General features: G+C 41.8%; 1 protein-coding gene across 1 annotated transcript in view; it reads right to left on the reverse strand.

Annotated features, from left to right (window-relative positions):
- Positions 1-18587: 18587 nt before the first annotated feature.
- The window catches only part of LOC123725188 (transmembrane protein 132C-like), a 69786-nt gene continuing 62508 nt past the window's right edge, over positions 18588-25865 (reverse strand). The window contains exon 3 of the mRNA XM_045689956.1: positions 18588-18802. Within this exon, the coding sequence (XP_045545912.1) occupies positions 18619-18802 (184 nt within the window). The 3' untranslated portion in view covers positions 18588-18618. The remainder of the gene's footprint in view (positions 18803-25865) is intronic.

A 25865-nucleotide genomic window follows, 5' to 3' on the forward strand; every position in this document is an offset into this window, starting at 1 on the left:
ATATACTGTACTCTATACCATCTACTGCATCTTTCCTTTGCCGTTCGGCCATCGCTCATCCATATATTTATATGCACATATTGTTATTCATTCCTTTGCTTTTGTGAAATTGTTAGAGTACTTGTTAGATATTACTGCATGGTCGGAACTAGAAGCACAAGCATTTCAATACACTCGCATTAACATCTGCTAACCATGTGTATGTGACCAATAAAATTTGATTTGATTTGGTGTTATGTGGACTGTGTCAATGTGCATTCCATAGGAAGTGCAGCCCTATTGATAAAACTAACACAAATGTATGGTTCTATTGGATATGTGAGGCTTGCACTTCTATGTTTCCGTTCCACTTCCTGGATGATTCCAATTGTGGATCTCTCTTAGTTGGGCAGAATATCAACCCTGATAACATGGTCTTTAACCCATTAGAGAGAACCAGAAATAAGTCTATCACTTTTTATTACTATATTGTTAAGTAATTTAACAACCTGTATAGCAGTTTATTAATTCCAAGACAAACTCATTTTTGACCTTTCATTTTTGACCTTTCATCCAATTGTGGATCTCTCTTAGTTGGGCAGAATATCAACCCTGATAACATGGTCTTTAACCCATTAGAGAGAACCAGAAATAAGTCTATCACTTTTTATTACTATATTGTTAAGTAATTTAACAACCTGTATAGCAGTTTATTAATTCCAAGACAAACTCATTTTTGACCTTTCATTTGAAAGTTCGCAGTCTTCCAAAAAATCGTGACCAACTTGTTCCTTATCTGTCTTCTCTCAGTCATGAATGTTTCATTGTTTTCCTTTCAAAAACATGGTTGACTGAAGACAGCCATGCATTATGACATGTCTCCTTATAATGCTGTTCACCACTGTAGAACATCAAGAGTGGGAGGAGGAGTGTCCATTTTCGTTCATAAACGTTTTCAATTCTTTGTAAGAGAGGACCTCACACTTACATCGGATAACATGGATGTTGAATCTCTTTTCAAAGAAATTCCTTCCTGTTCATTTATTTGTGGTAAAAAAAAGTGGTAATTGGATGCATCTATCAGCCACCTGATTCTGACATTGGTAGTTTCACTGATATCCTTGCATCAATCTTGGGTTTAGTAATGAAGATCAATGTGGTTTCTATTGGGTGATTACAACATAAAAAAAATTGTGAGAACCACTCACTGACATCTGATTTATTTTTTTATACGTTATACTCCAGCTATCTGTATCCCCTTATCTATATGCCACAAGAGTGACCAGTTTATCTGAAACCCTTATTGATAATAATTTTACAAATTCTTTGAATAATGTGGTGATAAGTATACTTTATACTGACATTTCTGACCATATTCCAATTTTTACTTCTCTTTGGCAGCTAGAAATGAACAAATGGGATTGCTTAGTAGCATTAAATGTAGAGCTTTAGGATGTTAATTGATATTTCATGGGAAAATGTTAATAATCTGGCCGATGTGGAGTCTGCATACCAGACTTTTTTGTAATCTTTCAAAGATTGTATGAAAAGTTGTATGGAATGTTTTTCACAAATCCCTTTCCCCTGAATTCTGCAAATTACAAAATCTATAAGAAAATTTTACTCACCTACGTCGTATATCCCCCAAAGTGTTTGTAATATAGTCAACTTGGAAAATCATTAATCAACTGATGAATAAGAAAAAGGCTACGACAACAATTCCATCTCAATTTATTGTTGGAAATAAGACCTATAGTGATCCTGATGTTATTGTATTTCATGTGAATTTAATAACTTCTTTGTGAATGTGGGTTCCTCTCTGTCAAAGAAAATTGAGAAAACTGATGGAAATCCTTTGGATTACATTAAGGAACATTTCCCTTCTCTGCTTCAGTTTGATCCTCTTGATGTGATGGAGGTAATTGGTACCTTAAAGATATCAGCAGCAGGTCATGATGAGATTGGTGCCTCTTTGGTGAAATCAGTTTCTTCCTCGATTACTGAGCCTCTAACGTACAGTACCATTCAAAAGTTTGAACACACCTACTCATTCAGGGGGTTTTCAAAACCACGATAAAACGCATATGGAATCATGTAGTAAGCAAAAAAGTGTAAAACAAAACAAAACAAAACAAATTATATTTGAGATTATTCAAAATAGCCACCCTTTGCCTTGATGACTGCTTTGAACACTCTTGGCCGTTTCTCAACCAGCTTCACCTGGAATGCTTTTCCAACAGTCTTGAAAGAGTTCCCACATATGCTGAGCACTTGTTGGCTGCTTTTCCTTCACTCTGCAGTCCAACTCATCCCAAACCTTCTCAATTGGGTTGAGGTCGGGTGATTGTGGAGGCCAGGTCATCTGATGGACTGTCGTTTCTCTTTGCTAATTTGAGCTGTTCTTGCCATAACATGGACTTGGTCTTTTACCAAATAGTGCTACCTTCAGTATACTACCCCTACCTTGTCACAGTACAACTGATTGGCTCAAACGCATTAAGAAGGAATGAAATTCCAGAAATGAACTTTTAACAAGGTACACCTGTATGTCTACATTAAATCTATGCAAACTGGTATTGTCAAAGTTATCGCCCTCTGTAGATCTGGGGATCTCAGATCTTTTACAAATTATCGGCCAATTTCTGTACTACCATGTTATTACTATCATGTTATTCATGTTATGTTATCAACACTGTATTCTAAAAGAGCACCAATACGGTTTTCGTAAAAACTACTCCAGAGATATGGCTCTTTTGAAACTTGTGGATAAAATCTTAACAGCTCTTAAGAACAATGAATACGCTCTTGGCATCTTTTTAGATTTATCCAAAGCATTTGACACGGTTAATCATGAAATATTACTTTCAAAAGTGCATTATTACGGTTTTCATGATTCTACATGTAATTGGTTATATAGTTATGTTTAAGATAGAGAACAAATGGCTTACCAGTGCCAAGATATCCTGTGGTGTGCCACAGGGTTTGATAATAGGCCACTTTGTTCTTCCTAATCTATATCAATGACCTTGCTGCTGTCTTCTAAATACTTCCCATTCTCTTTGCTGATGAAACCAATTTGATTTTATCACAAGTATTTTGATTCACTAATTAATGAAGTCAACTCAGGTATGGCCACATTTTCTGAATGGTTCCAGATAAACAAATTATTTTTAAATGTTAACAAATCCAAAATTATAATTAAGAATCTCAATTGTTGGGAATGAAATGGAACAAGTTACATCCACTAAATTCCTCTGAGTACTAATTGATGAAAAGTTATCGTGGAAAGATTATATTACATTTGTCTGTAGCAAAGTGATGAAATCTGTTGGTGTCATCAGAAGGATTAGTGGTTTGGTTCATCAGCCTTGCTTCCTAACCCTATACTATAGCTTAATTTACCCATATAAAATGTACTGTAATATTGTCTGGGCCAGTACATATACCTCCTACCTACTCAAACTACTCATCATACAAAGACATTTGCAAGACTAGCCACCTCTAATTACCTAGCACCATCTGCACCTTTGTTTAAGAAACTCAATAACATGTCTATTTACAACATTAATGTACGCCAATTATGCACTTTCATCTAAAATACTAATAACTCCCAAACAGTTTACTTAAACCCTTCAATGGATTCTTCCAGGTTCATTCTGAAATTAATCTCTATAACACGAGTCACTGCGATAACCGTCACCCTCCCCACTGACACAACTCACATATTCAATTCTATTATCAGAGGTATCATACTCTGGAATTCTTATCTTCACATTGCCAAAACCTCATCATCCCTCAATAACTTCAAGCGAAGACTAGAGTGATGAACCAAACTACCCAATAATCCCCTCCATGAAGCCTAACTCTCACACTCACACACACATAATCAAACATGTTTTTTCCTGTATACTGAGCATATCATGTACAATTATAATGAATATGCTTTGTTTAACTGATTGAACAAAGTTTTTTATTTTTTGACTTTTCATTTCTCAGAACAAGAATAGACTGACGAGTTTCAGAAGAAAGGTCTTTGTTTCTGGCCATTTTGAGCCTGTAATCGAACCCACAAATGCTGATGCTCCAGATCCTCAACTAGTCTAAAGAAGGTCAGTTTTATTGCTTCTTTAATCAGAAGCAACAGTTTTCAGCTGTGCTAACATAATTGTAAAAGGGTTTTCTAATGATCAATTAGCCTTTTAAAATGATAAACTTGGATTAGCTAACACAATGTACCATTGGAACACAGGAGTGATGGTTGCTGATAATGGGCCTCTGTACGCCTATGTAGATATTCCATTAAAAATCAGTCGTTTACAGCTACAATAGTCATTTACAACATTAACAATGTCTACACTGTATTTAAAATCAATTTGTTATTTTGTTTTTTCTTTCAAAAATAAGGACATTTATAAGTAACCCCAAACTTTTGAACGGTAGTGCATGTGACTCATTTCAGGAAACTGGGCGTATGTTACACGTCACTACTTCACATGAGTGGCATTTGAACATAATTTTTTTAGGCATAAATGCCATCTGGAACATGTGAACTTTCATGTGCCTTAATAACAAATTTGTATGCCATCTCTAAATCTCTAACAATAAAATTGTTAAAATACGAGCCTAGTTGGTTTAGCTCCGGAAAAAGTCAGGAACCTTCACGCTAGCCATGATTGGCTGAGATAATGGATGGGCTGGACATGTCGAGAGATGAGTTCGGATTGGTCTGCCATGTAGTACGCTTCTGTCTATAATAAATGGCTGCACAGTATGTGTAGGTAATCCTTCCTAACACGTTTCTTTTTTAAGATATCACTAAATAACTGCAAAAGTGGACCGAGTTTTGAAATCAGTGGAATACCCAGTGGAAGCAGAGTATGATAGCTAACAAGATGGAGAAAATATGCAGAGGGAGTCGAAAAGAGAACACACAGAAGGTTGTTGTATAAAACACCTGTCTCCAGATTACATCTTCAAACTAAGGGCAACGATGGCATCCATGAAAGACAGGGAGAAGTGTTCATCCATGTATACAGGTAAGAGAGTCTAGCTAGCTATATTTTCAGATATTACACGTTTCTAATTTTGTCAGAAAGTTGTTTTCATCAAGTTAAAGTGTACTGTTAGCTAGCTAACATTAGCTGGCTGGCTCGCTAGTTAACGTTACGTGTATGATCTGTGTCGTAATATTATTTGTATCTCAGAGCCATTTGCATTGCTAGTTATAGCCTAATGTTAGCTAGCTAGCTAATATTGAATCTAGTTGGTTAGCTACCTGCAGATTCATGCAGGGTAGTAATGTTATGAGTTGGGATTATGGTTCATTGTTTAGCTAGCTAGCATGTCCAGACAAAAGACTCCACTATGCAAGGTACCATTTTACTGTACAGTTTTATACCTTCTGTATCCTGTGCATGTGACAAATAAACTTTGATTTTATTTGATATATTGTGTGTTTACCAGAGATGGCAATGTGGAGAACAACATGACCTGCACAGAAGTCAAATTAGGATATAACGTTAGGCCAATGAGACAGTGTCCAAGTAAAACAATTATCTGGTAGAATGCTCTGCTTTAATTTCATCACACTCACAACTGTAAGCTATTTTCTGTAATTATCTTGCCATGAACTTGTAAATAATGATCATGTTGTGAGTTTATTTTCCTGTAATAATGAATAAAAATGTCCAAAAGTGAAGACGTTGTCCGCTATATGATGTGGTTACAGTATTATTTGACCTGGCTAGCCAGCTAACTTAATGTAAGCTAGCTAGCTAGCAAGCTTGAAACAAACACAAACATTGTTTAGAAAGTTGCTTTTACTCGCCTGGTTTGCTAGATTGACATATAGCTACTACATTAATTTTCTAACAGATGTGTTTATTGGTGTTAAAATACACCAGTTATGCTATTTTTCACCACCAGGCTGCTGATGTCATGCATTTGAATCCATGAAGAGATGGGTGGGGCTAAGGCTTAAGAGCTATTGCATGATCCTGAATGGTTGTAGACAAAGAGCTCTCCAGTACCTGTACCAAAACATTCAAGGGACATTTTCTCTAAAGTGGGGTTACAAGTTTATCAACTTTCAAAGCATAATTACTTTCCCATTGTTCCCCAACTGTTGTTTATGATATAGCATTTTCTAACTCTGAGTCTCTACTTTTATCTTATGTAAAAAAAACACAATTTAAAATGTTGCTACATAAGACCGAATCGAGCCGGTCGGTCACATATGAGGACGCAAAAACGCTAATTGCAGTCCACCAACACGTTCCCTCTCCCTCGCTCCGACAGAGCCGAGGATAAGAGACAGCGGTGGCCTCTCCCGACACTCTTGTTGATGTTTTCTGTGCTGTGAGCGGCATGAGGTCCAATCACCATCAGTTGCTCCAAGTAATTGATCAGGGAAATAGTGGATCACAATAGTGGATCATCTACCATTCATGTCAGGTACTCAGATGCTGCTGCCTGCTTTATTTATTTTTAATGGAACCTAATACAATTTGGAGTTCTCTTTGATTGAGTGGAGGAATTGATAAAAAGGGAAGCGTGAGATGGAAGTTTGATCGGTAATTGTAGGAGTCGAATGTGACATCGGAGGACTAATTAAAGGAACTGAATCTAATGGCCAACACACATGGTGTTACACACAGCTCTCTCCCCTGGCCAACACACATGGTTTCACACACAGCACACTCCCCCAGCAAACACACATCGAGTTACTCACAACTCTGTCCCCCAGACAACGCACATTGTGTTACACACAACTCTGTCCCCCAGACAACACATATCCTGTTACACACAACTCTTTCCCCCAGACAACACACATCGTGTTACACACAACTCTGTCCCCCAGACAATGCACATGGTGTAACACACAACTCCTTCCCCCAGCCAAAACACATGACAGAGTGTTAAACACAATTTACCTCTCTCCCCCGACCAACATAGGCACAGGGAGGTACTGGGATTTCACATTACTATATCCCTAATCTCGTCTCTCTCTTGCTCTCTCTCTCTGTAGCAAATCAGCCTAAGGATAAGGTTACTATATTCCTATTCACATAATCAAACACATACAGTGCATTCGTAAAGTATTCAGACCTCTTGATTTTGTCCACATTTTGTTACATTACAGAATTATTCCAAAATGGATTAAATCGTTTTTTTCCCATCATTAACCTACACAATACCCCATAATGACAAAGCAAAATACAGGTTTTTAGAAATGTTTTCAAATGTATAAAAAACAACAACTGAAATATCACATTTACATAAGTATTCAAACCCTTTACTCAGTACTTTGTTGAAGTACTTTTGGCAGCGATTACAGCCTTGAGTCTTATTGGGGAGTTTCTCCCATTCTTCTCTGCAGATCCTCTCAAGCTCTGTCAGGTTGGATGGGGAGCGTCGCTGCACAGCTATTTTCAGGTCTCTCCAGATATGTAAGTCTGGGCTCTGGATGGGCCACTCAAAAACATTCTGAGACATGTCCCAAAGCCACTCCTGCATTGTCATGGCTGTGTGCTTAGGGCCGTTGTCCTGTTGGAAGGTAAACCTTCACCCCAGTCTGAGTTCCTGAGCGCTCTGGAGCAGGTTTTGATTAAGAATCTCTCTGTACTTTGCTCCATTCATCTTTCCCTTGATCCTGACTAGTCTCCCAGTCGCTGCCGATGAAAAACATCCCTATAGCATGATGCTGCCACAACCATGCTTCACCGTAGGGATGGTGCCAGGTTTCCTCCAGACGTGAAGCTTGGCATTCAGGCTAAAGTGTTCAATCTTGGATTCATCAGACCAGAGAAGCTTGTTTCTCATGGTCTGAGAGTCTTTAGGTGCATTTTGGCAAACTCCAAGTTGGCTGTTGTGCCTTTTAGTGAGGAGTGGTTTCTGTCTGGCCACTCTACCATAAAGGCCTGATTGGTGGACTGATGCAGAGATGGTTGTCCTTCTGGAAGGTTCTCCCATCTCCACAGAGGAACTCTGGAGCTCTGTCAGAGTGACCATCGGATTCTTGGTCACCTCCCTGACCAAGGCTCTTCTCCCCCGATTGCTCAGGTTGGCCGGCCAGCTCCAGGAAGAGTCTTGGTGGTTCCAAACTTCTTCCGTTTAAGAAGGATGGCGGCCACTGTGTTCTTGGGGTACTTCAATGCTGCAGAAATGTTTTTGGTACCCTTCACCAGATCTGTTCCTCGACACAATCATGTCTCATAGCTCTACAGACAATTCCTTTGACCTCATGGCTTGGTTTCTGCTCTGACATGCACTGTCAACTGTGGGACCTTATATAGACAGGTGTGTGCCTTTCCAAATCATGTCCAATCAATTGAATTTACCACAGGTGGGCTCAAATCATGTTGTAGAAACCTCTCAAGGATGATCAATGGAAGAGGATGCACATGGGCTCAATTTCGAGTCTCATAGCAAAGGGTCTGAATACTTATGTAAATAAGGTATTTCTGTTTCCGCTTTGTCATTATAGGGTATTGTGTGTAGATTGAAAAATATATATATATTCTTTAATCCATTAGAATTAGGCTGTAATTTAACAAAATGAGGAAAAAGTCAAGGGGTCTGAATCTTTTCTGAATGCACTGTACACACAGAAAGAGAGAGTGAGAGAGAAAGATCGAGCGAGAGAGATCGAGACTATGCCAACACACGTCACACACATACATCCAGGGCTGTTTGTCAATCACAGTTTTTTCACCAATTCAGAAACTAAATATAAATAAAACGCTGCAATATAAATAAAAACACTGGAGAATTCATGCAGGGACGTCTAACCGTGACGTTTGTACAGCACTATAACAATTAATTGACAGTAGTACATAGGCTACACAACAATTACAAGCCATCAACAAAACAAGACTCCAGAGAGTGCATGATGTCCCAGACTTCGCCTGAACCTGCATCATGTGGCGCATGACATTACAGCACAATGTGAGTGAATACAGTTCTCTCAAAACCCACAGGTATTGTATTGTTATATAGTGTATGTCATTCTTATACAACATAGCAGCCATCTGTCTCCAGATGTAAGACTGTGAGACTTCTCTCTGTGGGCCTATTGTGGAGCGGTCGGATGAAAGTGCCATGAACACGAGCGTAAGGAAGCCTGAGCTTGTTTTAGACAAGACATTTACATACTCTCTCTTGCTGTACACGTCTAGCGAGAGACAGGGAGAACAGGTGGAAATGCCAGACGAGCGGTCTTTAATGTCAGATATTCTAGCGAGATGCTGTTTCTTCCCACCAGCTAATGGCGGAGCGCATGAAAAAGTGAGCCGGTTAGGTGTACGACAGCGAGCTCTGGACGGATAAATGAACAAGTGGATGAGTATAGGGATGAGTCTGTTCTGCTCTGTGTACCATGCTACCACACAATCAAACCGTAATGCGGGCAAGCGCTGGTGGAGCACGAAGCGTCATCCCTCTCTGCATCGTATCCATGATCTCATTACCGCTGTATACATAGCCCTGAAACGGCATGTACAATTTAACCCAATTTGATGGATAGTTCTCATGATATGGTAATACCGGCCCCAGGCCATGCTATGGAAAGCAATCCTCCTCCTGCGCATTGGGATATCTCCCCTTCGCTTTCTCCTCCTCTCCTCTTTATTCTGTTTTTTTTCTCCATCTCCTCACATGAGCAGCTAGAGTAGTCAGCCAGTGTGGTATTCTTGGTGATGGGAACCCCCCCCCCCCCCACCCCCCAGTGCATTAGATTAGAAGAAGCAGAAATTCATCATTCCCAATGTGCCATGAGGAATGGGCACATAATGCTGGAGAGTAGTATGTTCTACATGAGGCCCCATGTGTATTTTTGTATCTGTGCTGTGTCAAATTAGCATGTTGGCATTTATTGAGTTGTGTACTGGAGGTAGCACTGCAGGGTAGTCACTAGCTGGCACAGCCACAAAGTCATCAAATCTGATTTTAAACCTAACCTTAACCTTAACCACACTGCTAACCTTATGCCTAACCCTAACCAAAAATGATATATACCCAATCCCAATAAACATCAACCTGCATCAAATTAGTCACAGCTATAGGCAACAATATACACAGGAAATTTCAATAAAGGATGTTTCCCCCCTTTAATTTCCATTTACTGCATTCACAGCTTATACATTTTTTGGTATTTACATCCATTCTGCAAATTACCCAACAATATCTGGATACAGCAGGGATCGCTGTGTTGGAGAGTCATCCGAGGCAATATTCATTGACAGAAAAATTGGAGAGGTGTTTGATATCCAGCCCTTTCCAGTTTATAAGGAGACAATCAGCCTTATACTGTTGATGCCACTGCACCAAAGCTCAACTCACCCTGCCAAAGAAAACAGCCAATCAATGTTGAGGCGAGCCTTTAACCACAAGGCCATTGGAACCACATTTACTGCTGTGAATTAGAGCTAAATCAAACGTCCCTCAATGCAATCTCATTCCAATGACGACTGGAAGTGACGTGCGTCAACCGGGCGTATGGATGCAGAGATGTTAATGAACGGTAGCCAGTTAATCATAATGGCCCCATAACGCAGATGGCTTAAGCTGATGGGATCAAAACAAAAACCACTGATTTATTTACGGAACCTGTCATCATTGATGGAAATTCTCAAAATGTATTATATCTCCCTCTGTGATACCGCCACGTCCCACTCAGAATATCCCCTGCCTCCTCACCCAACCTGCTCTCAGAGCATTTCGCATTATTCGTATTATATGTTACGAATTTGCAAAACTTATGATACGTTATGAATTCTAGCTAGGTGGCTAAAGTTAGCTTGCTGGCTAACGTTAGCTAGGCTATGGGTAGGGATAGGGGTTAGGGTTAAGGTTAGGGGTAAGTTTAGGAGTTAGGTTAAAGGGTTTAGGGTTAGGGGAAGGGTTAGCTAACATGCTAAGTGGTTGCAAAGTAGCTTAAAAGTTGTAAGTACAACTCTGACACACACACAGCCATGTCACCAGGTTTTTTTTCACAGTTACCAAATCCAGAACAAATTCAAGAAAGCGTAAAGTATTATATAGAGCCATTATTACATGGAACTCCTTTCCTTCACATATTTCTCAAATGAACAGCAGACCTGGTTTAAAAAAAACAGACAAAGTAACACCTCACCGCACAATGCCTCTCCCCTATTTGACCTAGATATTTTGTGTTTATGTATTGATACAGTATGTAGGCTATGTGTGCCATTTTTAAATTGACGTAGTTCTGTCCTTGAGCTGTTCTTGTATATTCATGTTCTGTAATATGTCATGTTTCATGTTTTGTGTGGGGACCCCAGGAAGAGTAGCTGCTGCTTTCGCAACAATACCAAAAACTTGAGATGCAGACCGGGTCTTGGCTCAGCTGGCAGTAGGATTGTTGTTTAACTAGTTGGTGACAGCAGAAGCCCAGCGGGTCGCCACTTAAACCCTGGTAGACATTAATTTCTCTTGACTCACTCTGTCAGAGACCCTTGGCCAGTTTCAGTTCAGAAGCTTCACAATCTCTGTTTATCAGAAGGAGCACCACTAGCGCTGCTGGGGAGTTTCGTCCACAGAAATGTTGGAGATGATGGTACAGGGGGCTGGTCCTGTGTGATTAGGGACTCCAGCTGGCCTTGGGAAACTTATACCATCCATACCCTCACCCAGCTCTGGATCTTCAACACTTCATTAAATACAGCAACATGGTGCTGATTAACTCGTGAAGATAGACTCCATACTATCTCAGGGAGATGGTTCCTCCTTGGAGGAAGGCCATGTAATCAGTCATTTAGCTCTTCTCAATGAAGATGACAGCAAGGGAGTCTTCTATCTGCAGAAATCTCAATGACGGATTTCTCTGTTTCTCTATTGCTCATAAATACGCCAGGGGCACTCTAGGAACGTTTGCATATGAAGGTGAGAAGAAGCTGAGAAAGAACCTTCTAAAACCAATGCCCATCCTGTCAAGCAACTCATGCTAAAAAGCAAAAGGAAGAAGAAATGAAAGTATCACCAAGTGAATGTACTTCCTAAAATACTTAATTCACAGCATGCTAGTGATGGTGGCTGTGATGAGCTACACTATATATACGAAGTATGTGGACACCCCTTCAAATGAATGGATTCAGCTATTTCAGCCACACCTGTTGCTGACAGGTGTATAAAATCGAGCACAGAGCCATGCAATCTCCATAGACAAACATTGGCAGTAGAAAGGTCACGTGTGGCTGAGTTGGTAGAGCATGGCACTTGCAATGTCAGGGTTGTGGGTTTGATTCACACAGGGGACCAGCACGAACAAATGTGAAAATGTATGCACTCACTACTGTAAGTCGCTCTGGATAAGACCGTCTGCTAAATGACTAGAATGAATGTAGAATGAATGGCCTTACTGAAGAGCTTTCGATGTGGCACCGTCATGGGATGCCACCTTTCTAACAAATCAGTTAGTCAAATTTGTGCCCTGCTAGAGCTGCCCCGGTCAACTGTAAGTGCAGTTATTGTGAAGTGGAACTGGAAGCAACGTCAGCACAAGAACAGTTTGTCGGGAGCGTTATGAAATGGGTTTCCATGGCCGAGCAGCCGCACACAAGTGTAAAATCACCATGCGCAATACCAAGCATCGGCTGGAGTGGTGTAAGGTTGGCTTTCATGGTTCAGGTTTATTCCAGTGAAGGGAAATCTTAAAGCTACAGCATACAATGACATTCTAGAAGATTCTGTGCTTCCAACTTTGTGGCAACAGTTTGGGGAAGGCCCGTTCCTGTTTCAGAATGACAATTCCCCAGTGCACAAAGCGAGGTCCATACAGAAATGGTTTGTCAAGATCGGTATGGAAGAACTTAACTGGGCTGTACAAAACCCTGACCTCAACCCCATCGAACACCTTTGGGATGAATTGGAATGCTGACTGCGAGCCAGGCCTAATTGCCCAACATCAGTGCCTGACCTCACTAATGCACGTGTGGCTGAATGGAAGCAAGTCCCTGAAGCAATGTTCCAACATCTAGTGAAAAGCCTTTCCAGAAGAGTGGAGGCAGTTATAGCAGCAAAGGGGGACCAACTCCATATTAATGCCCATTATTTTTGGAATGAGATGTTCGCCGAGCAGGTGTCCACATACTTTTGGTTATTCCTTCTCTCTCCTCCTCAACCTTCCCTCCCCACTCTATTCTCTCTCTCTCTCTCTCTCCCTCGATCTCTCTCTCTCCAGCACGGGGATGTGGAGGTGGGTCCTGTGTCCTTGGCAGATTAATGAGGTGGAGAAGCAGAGGTAAGAGTCTAGGTCAGCACGTGGTCACCCAGGGGTCAGCAGCCTCATTAACCCTGTCCAGACAGCCCTGTTTAATGGACTGCACCAACAGGGAGTGGGGGGGGGGGGTACTTAAAGTAACCAGGTGGACATATAAGTAATTGGAGTGCTGATGCTGTTTGTGACGGTGCATGTAAAAGCTGTAGTTAATATGAATGCTGAGGCTAGGACTTGACTGAGAATGACAAAGACTGAGAATGCTCTAATTCTCAGTTTCCTATAAACAGTATAGGATTCCCACAGGATGTAAGATGGAAACCTTCCATCTATCAAATAGACTTCTGATGTGTGGGGTTGTGTGTGGGGGACACATTCTTCATTCACTAGGCTACAAACATCCTCAGGTATTCTACAGGTTTGTGTTGTGGTTATACCTGAAAGGGGTCCAGCCAAAAAACAGAGCGATATGATAATACATGCAGACCATGGAAATGTGAGTTTGACACTCAACAGATGTTGCTTTACAAATAGGACTAAAAGACTGCAGTGGTGTGCTCTGTTTCTTTAAGAGAGCATATAGGGAAGTCACCGAAAATATAATAAATGTACACATAGGGATAAAGGATTGATGAGATGTGCTCTGAGAGTATAGGGCCCTATGAGAAATATAATAAATGGGGTAGGCACAGGTGATTACGTGGCAAATTTCTCTGGTCCCACAAGCTAATGAGACATTTAGAGATGGATCGACTTCGGGAGAGAGAGAGACAGAAAGCAGGAAAATGGCAAGGAAAGGAAAAAAGAAGTGAAATAAAAAAAATGTAAATCTAAAAACAGTAGGAGAGGTCAAATCTGTCTTTAGCCAAAACTAAAACAAAGGTGACATCAAAGGTAGTCGTCATGCGAACAGATCAACAACAAATGAAAAGACAGCTCAATCTAATCCCTCTTGCTAATCGTCAATGAGGAGAAGAAAGAGAAAAATAAAGTGAGAGTATCATACATGGTGTTAAAATGAGACTCTGATGGGGCTTTGCGAGTCGTCAGAGCCAGCTGAGAGATTAGGCAGGCCCATTGAGTCCAGGATTAGACACAGGCTACATAGCCCTGTGAGGATCTCACTTCAAGCCCTCTCACAGCATGAAGAATCAATAAAGAGAGAAAGCACTGAATGTATCTAGGCATATAATAGTATATTGACGGTGCTGTTCGACGTAATGCACATCACACTGTTGAATTGAGAGTCTGACTGTGGGGCTGTGTGGGTTATGTGAGTAATATAACAAGAGAAAATAATGTGTTTTATATTAAATAAGGACATCTCTGAAGAAATAATGAATGCACACCACTTAACAAAACACAGATATACTAATCAATTGCACATCGTGGAAAAATCCGTTGGACATTCTTACACTTAAATGTACTTCACTTCTAAGAATCAATTGGTTATAAGGATCAAATCATCTGCAAATTATGTCATTTTAGTAGGAGAAGGGAGCTGTACATCTGTAGGCTTACACACTCTTTAACATTTATATATTCCTGAAATAACTATATTTTCCTTCGACGCTCTTTGTGGTTTGACTGGTTGTGTGATGAGGGTACAGGGTGCAGGGTGGTCTGCAGGCGAAGGCCTGTGATTGGTGGAGGATTGCGTGGAGTATTGTGTGAAGGCACAGCAGCTTCCACATGGAGGAACTGATCCTTTCATTTCACACACCGTTCAAGAGGAATATGAAAAAACACCACAGAGAAGAATGAAATAGAATAGGAGAAAAAGAGAGAAAAATGAGAGAACAAGAGAAGGTGGATGAGAGAGAGACTTAGAGAAAAAAGAAAGAGTGACGCAAGAAAATATAGAAACAAAATGACAGGGGAAAGGAGCGTTTTGGGGGCCACAGAGAGACTGAGCGAAAAACGAAATTTACAGTAGAAAAAGACTGGAATGTTCTGGATCTTTTTCTCCTCTGTGATAGTAAACTAATCTCCGCTGATAGAGACAGAGATGACATTGTGACTTTATAGCTCATGGGGGAAATCTCTACAGCACACGTAAAAGTAGGTGGACACCTGCTCATCAAACATCTCATTCCAATATCATGGGCATTAATATGGAGTTGGTCCGCCCTTTGATGCTATAACAGCCTCCACTCTTCTGGGAAGGCTTTCTACTAGATGTTGGAACATTGCTGCGGGGACTTTCTTCCATTCAGCCACAAGAGCATTAGTGAGGTCAGGCACTGATCATGGGCGATTAGCCCTGGCTCACAATTGGCATTCCAATTCATCCCAAAGGTGTTCGATGGGGTTGAGGTCAGGACTTTGTGCAGACCAGTCAAGATCTTCCAAACCGATCCCGACAAACCATTTCTGTATGGACCTCACTTTGTACACAGGGGCATTGTCATGCTCAAACAGGAGAGGACCTTCCCCAAACTGTTGCCACAAAGTTGGAAGCACAGAACCGTCTAGAATGTCATTGTATGCTGTAGCGTTAAGATTTCTGTTCACTGGAACTAAGGGGCCTAGCCCGAACCATGAAAAACAGTGTGCTGCAATTGAGTACAAAAAATGTTCCACGCTAAGCGCTTCAGGACTCGGCGGTCCCGTTCTGTGAGTTTGTGTGGCCTACAACTTTGCGGCTGAGCAGTTGTTGCCCCTAGAGGTTTCCATTTCACAATAACACCACTTACAATTGACCGGGGCAGCTCTAGCAGGGCAGAAATTTAACAAACTGACTTGTTGGAAAGGTGAGCTCTTTACTGAGCTCTTCAGTAAGGCCATTCTACTGCCAATGTTTGTCTATGGAGATTGCATGGCTGTGTGCTAAATTTTAGACACCTGTCAGCAACAGGTATGGCTGAAATTGCCGAATCCACTAATTTGAAGGGGTATCCACATACGTTTGTATATATAGTGTACATTGGTTGTTCCTCTTTTAATCTGCCTCCTGACATGGTTTCATTTTATGATGTCTTTCATTATCTGTCTGTCATATGTCGATGTTTATCGCTCCATAAACATGTCCATTTATGATAAAGTAGTAAACGTTTGGTACGCTGTCCATGGTCCTGAAAGGTGGATTAGGCCTACTCTTTTTAATTTCTCATTTTCTCTCCTCATTTCCCTTTTTTCTATTTCTGTCCTTTTTCTTTCACACACACACACACACACACACACACACACACACACACACACACACACACACACACACACACACACACACACACACACACACACACACACACACACACACACACACACACACCTCTGTGTATTACACGTTTGGGTGACCAACAATTGATTCCCATTGAAAATCCTATTTTCCCTTGACCCTAACCCTAAGCCTAATCCTAACCTTAACCCCAAACCCCTAAACCTAATTTTAACCCTAAACCTAATCCCTATGCCTAAAATAAAAAAATCATTTTTAGGACCGGCCAACTGTTCTCACGTGTCCCAATTCTCTTTGGTTAACTTTACTTGTGAGGACTTCTGGTCCTCACAAGTATAGTATAACAAAAACACACACACCGGCACAACTTTACTCCCACTGACCATAGAACCATACTGACTCTAACACCAACCATGGGAGTACGGTAGCAGAGAAATCTGGTCATCTACAGCACAAGTAAGAAAAAGCGGTGATTTCTTAGGGATCTCATTAGCGTCAGCGTGGGAGAAAATACAGAAATTAGACCTGAAATACAGCAACTCGTTAGAGAGACTGTGTCCCCCCTGGGAACCTGCATCACATACAGTACAGTACTTCCTGTTACACAGCGGCTAATTTATAAATCATGGTATTTTAATGATCTCTGCTTTGCCTAGGTAAATCACCTCATTTTAGGGGTACAGGTTACCTGATGAATTCTGGGGCCCTGGCTATACCCTGGCTGTACCAGTTTGAATGTCACCGCTGACGATAGAGGGTTATGGACGAAGAGTGACCTTTCTGTGTCCTCAAGCACTCAAAGAGGAAGGGTCATGTGGATCAGGAACATATATGCTTATAACTAGCTACATTACTGTGTGTGGTTTCAGGCAGGCTGTTATAAACAACAACCTTCTCTTGGAAGAACTATGGAAACCGTAATAGTTATACGAAGTCTAACAGAGATGTGCTTTAGGTCTAAACATTTCCTTACCCATTCGATGCAAGTTAAGAGTAATTTGCAGTGCCCAAACCGAATAACTTATGTCGCTCGACAGGAAATTCAATTTAGAAGCACAGTAAAAACAACAAAATAATATATATCTTCTTTAGACATCTCCCTGCACAATGCGCTTTCAATGAGGAGAGTGAAAAAACTATCTAATAATCTAATTGTATTTGAATATAACTTGTACAGAGGTCCACAGGCAAGGAGCCAAGCTTTGTTGATGTTCATATGTTTCCTCTCCTCGAGCACCAGAAAGCTTTGCTTTGAATTGTACACTCAGAAAAAAAGGTGCTATCTAGAACCGAAAAGGGTTCTTTAGCTGTCCCCATAGGATAACCCTTTGAAGACCCCTTTTTGGTTACAAGTAGAACCCTTTTGGATTGCATGTAGAAACCTCTCCACAGAGGGTTCTACATGGAACCCAAAAGAGTTCTACCTGGAACCAAAAATGTTTCTATCTGGATCCAAAAAGGGTTCTTCTATGGGGACAGCCAAAGAGGCCTTTTGGAACCATTTGTTCTAAGAGTGCAGGGGAGAGGGATGGTAATACGAGACACATAAGTGTGGATGAGGTGTCAGAGAGATGGACATGATGGCCTGTGTGTGGAGTAACAGTTAGAGCATTAGACGTTGGACTGGTGGATTAGAGTTTGGCTCTATTCAGGGTCTTAGAGGTAACACATCCCTGTTCATGGTTTAATTGAGATTAGATCAAATTCCTTTAGAGTGCACCAAGCAGAAACTGCATAACAAATACATCTGATTGGCTAAGATCAACCGTTTCAACCCTCACAGCCTGATTAAAAACAGCCTGTCGTAGTAGTACTCTTTGTTCTACCATCAAACAGACCCGTGCTTCTTCCAGTCCCACACGTTGGGCCCTTGAGTAAGACACTCAAGCTGAGTTGTTTCAGAAAGAGCCCCACTGTATAAATGGAAATTGAGTCCAAAGGGAGCCAAGTGCACTAAAGTTTAGCTCTGAAGTTCAGTGGCTCAGTAGTGAAATTGTTATCATTAATGAGTGGTCCCTTTGGGGGGGAGGGGCTGTGGGGCTGTAACAACAGCATTGTTATTCATGAACATAATTGCTGAGCCTGCTGAGTTAGCAGCATACCAGGACATTTGCTTAGCCCATAAGACATAATTAGGGCCCTGAGTTTTTCCGGACCACATGGTCTGACCAGGAAAAACTCCTGTTCCCACCAACAATCCATGCTATTACAGAATGTCTAATCTCAATTAATAGGTGTTAATCTGACAAGAACCAGGCGCCACTGACCTCTGACCGAAGGTGTTCTCATTGCGGTGACAGTGGAGAGTGACGACCCTGTGCCCCTCGCTCCTCACGTCCTGACTCACCGTCCACAGGACTGGGTTACTGGCCCGCGCCCCCAGGAACGCCACGCCATCCTTCAACTTCACCCTGGAGGAGAGAGAGGTCAGAGGTCAGACAACAGCATTAATAGGCCTGATTACTATGTGTGCATCCTAAATGGCCCTGGTCAAAAGTAGTGCACTATATAGGAAATAGGGTGACATGTCTTTAATGTGATGTCACTGGTCTAGCATCCTTGGCTATGTGTATGTACTGCATTGTACATGGATTGATCCAGGTCCATTCTGATCCAGATACAGATTCCATACCATGGGTGTTGAACAAGAGTTCCCAAAGTCTTACATACAGAAAGAGTTCACAGTTCACCACAGGAGAATTGGCTCTGAATAAAGCCAAGCCTCACAGTCTACTGTTTGCTAGGCTACGAGAAAATGGGATTTGCAGCAAACAAATTTAACACAAACAGATGGCATGTCGGCTGTTTAAAACAATAAAGACGTTGGATGAACTTTGAATGAAATTTCAAGGAACACATTGCGGAACTATAATTAGCAGTTCAAAACAAGCCAGGAACACTACTTAAACCCAATACAACAGGAATTGAATAACCTGTGTCCATGTTGACTTCCAAAGGTAGAAACAGGTGCAGTCTATTATGTAAATTCCTCCACACCTGTGGTTTTAAAGGAGCAATCAGAAGTTGCTACATCAATTTTTGGACTCATAAATGAATAATATATTTTTTTTACCTTTATTTAACTAAGCAAGTCAGTTAAGAACAAATTCTTATTTTCAATGACAGCCTAGGAACAGTGGGTTAACTGCCTTGTTCAGGAGGCAGAACGACAGATTTTTACCTTGTCGGCTCAAGGATTCGATCTTGCAACCTTTCGGTTACTAGTCCAATGCTCTAACCACTAGGCTACCAGCCGCCACATGTACCCATGGATTCTTGAAGAATATAACTCATCCATCAGAACCCAAAATATAACATTGTTTAACTCCAATGTTTGTAAACAAAGTAAATGTAAACAAACATTACATAACCTCAAAACATGGTTAAAATGATCATGTTGATATCATGGACAGTCAGTCTTTGCATCCATAGCTCTGTCTATGAATTTGAGAGTGGTTATATTTCTCCAGACCTACCCTCAGCTTTTTACCGAAACAGGGGCGGAGATTATGCTTCGTTATTGTTTCTACTGCTGATTGTCGCTTTAAAGAGTATTCAGACCAGAGCTGCCCACTCTCATTTTGATCTGTGCTGTTACCCATGGATAAGGCTGGGAGGCTGGATAGGAGCCCAGTTACTCTAACCTGCTCTTGTTCTCCATTCTAATGCATGTCTATTTTATTTTATTTTATTCTCTGCCTTGTCAAAGGAAATTGCACTGATGTGTCTAAGCGGCTCTCCCTACGTTTTTCCATCATGACAAATTGCCCTGCTGTTACACAAATTAATCAGTGTCTTTAAATAAAAAATGAAAAAGAGTAAAGAAGAGATACAATAGAACGACATTGAGGGAAATTGTTACAAGGTAAAACGGAATTTAAAAAAAGATTGAAAAATCACTGTACACTGGGAAGAAGCTGGTAGCAGGGAGAATTTCTCAGATAAAAAATAATATATATAACAAAAATCGAGGAGCAGATTGTCCTCGTTGCACCCCTGAAAACCGCAAAGGACTTCTAACGCACGAGAAAGTTCAGACATTACGGTGGATAATGACGTGACAAGCCGCGCTCGGACCAAAGGGAGAGAGGGCGGCACACATCTCCCGACTCGGACCGGCTTCTCCTTTGATCTTATCAGGCAGTTGCAGCTAGCAGTAATAACTGGGCTGTGTTCAGTGTGGAGCTCCTGACGAACCCAGATAAAGGCCAGCTACAGCCGACGCCACTGCCGAGGTGGCTGAGGTGTTAGCTCTCTGTATGGGCTTCCCATATGGCACCCTATTACCTATTGAGTGCGCACATTTTGACCAGGACCCATAAGGCTATGGTCAAAAGTCGTGACCTATGTAGGGAATAGGGTGCCATTTGAGACACATCTCTGTGTTCCTTCTCAACCTGTGTGGAGCTTCACTCTGTAATGACTCCATCCTGAAGACGCACGGGAAGACAATTAGTTCATAAACAAATCGACAGCCCGCATCTATAGGGTTCAGATATTGAACATCAAACTTCAGTTTCAGATGAACGAGGCACAACAGATAATAAGCCCATACGACCGACTCTCTCTCTCTCTCTCTCTCTCTCTCTCTCTCTCTCTCTCTCTCTCTCTCTCTCTCTCTCTCTCTCTCTCTCTCTCTCTCTCTCTCTCTCTCTCTCTCTCTCTCTCTCTCTCTCTCTCTCTCTCTCTCTCTCTCTCTCTCTCAATTCAGTTTTCAAATTAAGGGGCTTTATTGGCATGGGAAACACATTATTATATTTCCAAAGCAAGTGATATAGATAATAAACAAAAGTGAAATAAACAACAGTAAACATTACACTCACAGAAGTTCCAAAAGAATAAAGACATTTCAAATGTCATATTATGTCTATATACAGTGTCGTAGCAATGTGCAAATAGTTAAAATACAAAAGGGAAAATAAATAAGCATAAATATAGGTTGTATTTACAATGGTGTTTGTGGTCTCTCTCAGGCAGTGCACTTCTCTCGCTGCTTCTCTTTTCTCTCCTCTCTCCTTTTCTCTCCCTCATTTCCACCCACTCTCTCTCTCATCTATCCATCCGACATGCAAACTCCAGCAGCACGGCCAGCAGAAAACAAGCATCAGGGGTAAATTAAGAAAGGGCATGTTTTAAATGAGATTGGTTTGGCTAATATGATTTCTGGGGAGAGGGAGAGAGGAGATGCAATAAAGGAAAGCAATTTAAAGAGTAGACCCACTTTCCCATGCATCAGCACATGAAGCAGCCTCATTAATTCCACAGCAACCTGTGCATCAGTTAGATGAGTATTTACAGATGTGATGAGGGTGTCAGCAGAGACTAGGAGAGAAGCTGATCTCTCTCTGATGGATGTTCACGACAGACACGCCAGGGCTATCAGTGGTCAAACAGCACGTCAACATGCCCGCTCCACGCCTAATGAAATACGGACATTCATTGATATTAATGACTTTCAGAAAGCAGGAAATTAAACATGATAAATATGAATGGCCTGCCGTTAGGACTAGTGAGATTGATGTACTGGTGTGTATAAATCATTTGGAAAAGCTATGTATATCATTGATATACAGTAGCCTACGTCTGACACATTGCATACACACACACACACACACACACACACACACACACACAGAGAGAGACAGAGCTGCATGTACCATTATCAGCTCCGGGCACAGATTACCCCAGCTCCCACAAATGGCTTTTAATTGGTGGAAAAGACTGAGCCAGGGTATAACACAGAGTATGAGTTCACAATAATATACAAAAACAGGAAACATAAGAGCGGGAGGAAAGTGGCCTGAAATTTCCATTGAAAGGTTGCTGGACCGAATTCCCCGAGCTGAAGGTAAAAATCTGTCGTTCTGCCCCTGAACAAGGCAGTTGTTTGTAAATAAGAATTTGTTCTTAACTGACTTGCCTAGTTAAACAAAGGTTAAATAAAAAATATAAAAAATCTGTCGCCCAGCAATTTCAGCTGACAATAACACCTAATTTCATTATACTGAAACATGACATTTCCATTATAACATTTATAGGATACTGCAAATAATAATACATTTCTACCAAATGATTAGACACTGTCACATAAAAAGACAGCACACGTTTGGTTCCCATGGTAATGACTGGAGAGAAGAGTTGGCTGAGACAAAGAATTGGCAGTAGAGAGGGGGGAGGGCCAGAGAGCAAAGTGGTGATGGGCCCAGTTGAGAATTGAAATGGAAGCTTGTATAAAGATCTTGGTGGTGAGGGCTGGGCAGGGAGGACGGCTTGATGTAAAGGCAGTCTGAGTGGAATGGAAAGCTTGCTGGCTCCCTGCACCGGACCAGCCTGATTGGATAAGACAGGACCTGTCTGAGGTTAGACAATGTGAAGGCGGGTCCTTCTAACTGTACTCCACCACACACAACAACATATACATTACAAGTGGGTTGTTTGCCCATGGTAGAAGTGGTCAGAAAGTTTTTGGACCTGAATGCCATATAGGAGATAGAGATGCATTTTGTATATCCCACCCTACCCTGAGTCATCCATGTCTTCATCACTGAAAAATATAAATGGTTGAGTTTGATATCATTTGAAAGCTCACAAACAGGGTTGTGATTTTGTTTTAGAATCTCTTGAAAAAAATGTTTTTTTAATAAAACCGATGTCATGTTTGAACCTTTAATGTCAATTATCAAAAAATGCGTAAACTCTGATTTTTTTCATCTTCATATAGAGTATGTTGAAGCTTAGACCCTATGTTACATCATCTTAGCTGTTTGTGTTGAGATAACATGCTTTTAAATACAGGGTGGGTGTCATGTTTTAGCTGATAAATGCACACACCTTTGTGTCTATATAATAGAGCTAGCATACTGGGGGAGTGAGCCCTGGGACAAAGCTAACCTTTTGGGAAGATAAATGAAAGTTAGAACCCTCCTACTGATATCAGGCAGTACAAAGACGCTATGCACCTTCTTAAGCTTCATACGTCACACACTGGACCTATCAAAGACAAAGTAACCACAAAAGAGCACATGTGACCCTGCCTCGGAGATTCATTAACATCAGCGTAAAACCTCCAGAGATCACCTCCAGTGGAATTACCGTAATGATCAACACGTGAGATCTTAGCAATGGTGATTCTTCTGTCACGTCTGCTCCCGCTCTTCCCTCCCCCTGGCGCTTGAGGGCGCCAGGATGCCCTGCATCACGCACTCCTGCCATCCATCACGCACACCTGCCTTCCCTCGTCACGCGCATCAGCGTTATTGGACTCACCTGGACTCACTTATCACCTGTTCATTTCCTCCCCTATATTTGTCAGTTCCCCAGCTCAGTTCCCCGCTGCTGCATTGTATTGTTTTTGTCTTTAGTATTAGTTTGCTGACGCTGTTCCTGTCTTGTTCTATGTCCATCTTTATTAAATGTTTTACTCCCCAAACCTACTTAGTTTCTCAAGCGTCATCTCATGTGACAGAATGCAGCAGCCAACATACGAAGCATTGGGGAGTACTGGCGTTCCGGTTGGTATGGTGGCATTGGCTCTGTGTCGCCACCGATGGAACCGGGGGTGCCTAGCCAGCCCATCAGGCTTTCACGCCCTGGCTGGCTCGAGAGGTTTCCTTGCCTCGGTTGTCTCAGCGGCTTCCCATCCCACGTCACTCTCCACCATCCCACGTCACGGGCTCCCTCTCTGCAGCGGGATAGACAAGCATCTTGCCTCAGCCGGAATGTCAGGCTCCCATGCCTCAGCCGGCTCGCCAGGCTCTCACGCTCCTGCCAGTTCGTCGGGCTTTCAAGCCTCAACCGGCTTGCCCAGCACCCATGTCTCGGCCGGTTGGCCCAGGTAGGACGACGGGTGGCGCCCCAAGGGGGGGTGGGGTGGGGGGGGGGTACTGTCACGTCTGCTCCCGCTCTTCCCCCCTCTGGCGCTTAAGGGGACAGATTTCCCTGCATCACGCACTCCTGCCATCCATCACGCACACCTGCCTTCCCTCGTCACGCGCATCAGCATTATTGAACTCACCTGGACTCACTTATCACCTGTTCATTTCCTCCCCTATATTTGTCAGGTCCCCAGCTCAGTTCCCCGCTGCTGCATTGTATTGTTTTTGTCTTTAGTATTAGTTTGCTGACGCTGTTCCTGTCTCGTTTCATGTCCATCTTTATTAAATGTTTTACTCCCTGTACCTGCTTCGTTTCTCAAGCGTCATCTCATGTGACATCTTCAGCCTAATTTGAACTACAACAGATACTACCTCAGCGGATTCAACTCAACTTACTCCACAATAATAAATTGATTCAATATTTGATTAATGAAATAACATAACAAACAGGAGGAGCAACACCTTTTCTTCATTTAAGACATGGGCACTCTTGTCAAGTTGCTGCATACCCTCCATTTCCCCCATCCATCCAGTAATTGATACAGATTGGGCTAACAGTCTCACATGGAGTCAGACCAATACAGCAGCACCTGTCTTATGCAGCTCATCAATACTTTAGTGATTTTGTCTCTGCGTGAACACTGTCTCTGTGAACCAGCGGGTAGCAGAAGGGCTGTTAAACACAGCCAAGACTTAGTGTTCTCAGCAGGTGAGGATGTACTTGCTCCCCATGTCCCAGATACTCAAAAAGCCACAACGATGCTGCAGTCAGTCAAGCCTCTGAGTCAGACAGCCAATAAAGCTCCGTCAACAGAATTCATTCAGTCACTTATCATTCGTTCAGTATGTCAGGGTGACATCTGGGGAGCGTGTACTGTGCAGGGCTAAGTCAATTGTAAGATATGATGAGGATTAGGACTAACGATGGGGAGCTGCTAGTCTGCTGCTCCTCTGACTTCCTTCCCTTTATGTGTCAATAGTCACTGTGACATTGGAACATGGGAAGTGTGTGTTAATGGCTAGAGAGAGCCCTCTTCCACCAGGGGTTCCAGACCTCAACCCACTGACATGTTATCTGGTTCATGCTTAGTAAAACCACTTACACTCCATTTACTGGAAGATACACTGTGATGAAGACCCTCTGCTAAACCACTGGATGGAATGAATTGTCATGGGGGTTTGTCCATCAAATTGACCAGTCTATCTTTAAATGTTTACTCTTTTATGGAATGTGACTTACAATATGTATTAGCTTTTTTATTCTTTCATTCCAGTCTCTATAGCGGTCATGCTTAAACTATGCTCTCTATCATATAATGTCACATAAGCTTATTACATAAAACAAAAAAAAGGCTTCTGTTTCAATTCATGTAAGACTAAGCTAAGAATAGACAGCTCACAGTGGTTGATGTCAGTAGCTCACAGTGGTTGATGTCAGTAGCTCACAGTAGTTGATGTCAGTAGCTCACAGTGGTTGATGTCAGACACTCACAGTGGTTGATGTCAGTAGCTCACAGTGGTTGATGTCAGTAGCTCACAGTAGTTGATGTCAGTAGCTCACAGTGGTTGATGTCAGTAGCTCACAGTGGTTGATGTTAGA

Source organism: Salmo salar, chromosome ssa11 (genome assembly GCF_905237065.1).
Source record: "Salmo salar chromosome ssa11, Ssal_v3.1, whole genome shotgun sequence".
Classification (NCBI taxonomy): domain Eukaryota; kingdom Metazoa; phylum Chordata; class Actinopteri; order Salmoniformes; family Salmonidae; genus Salmo; species Salmo salar.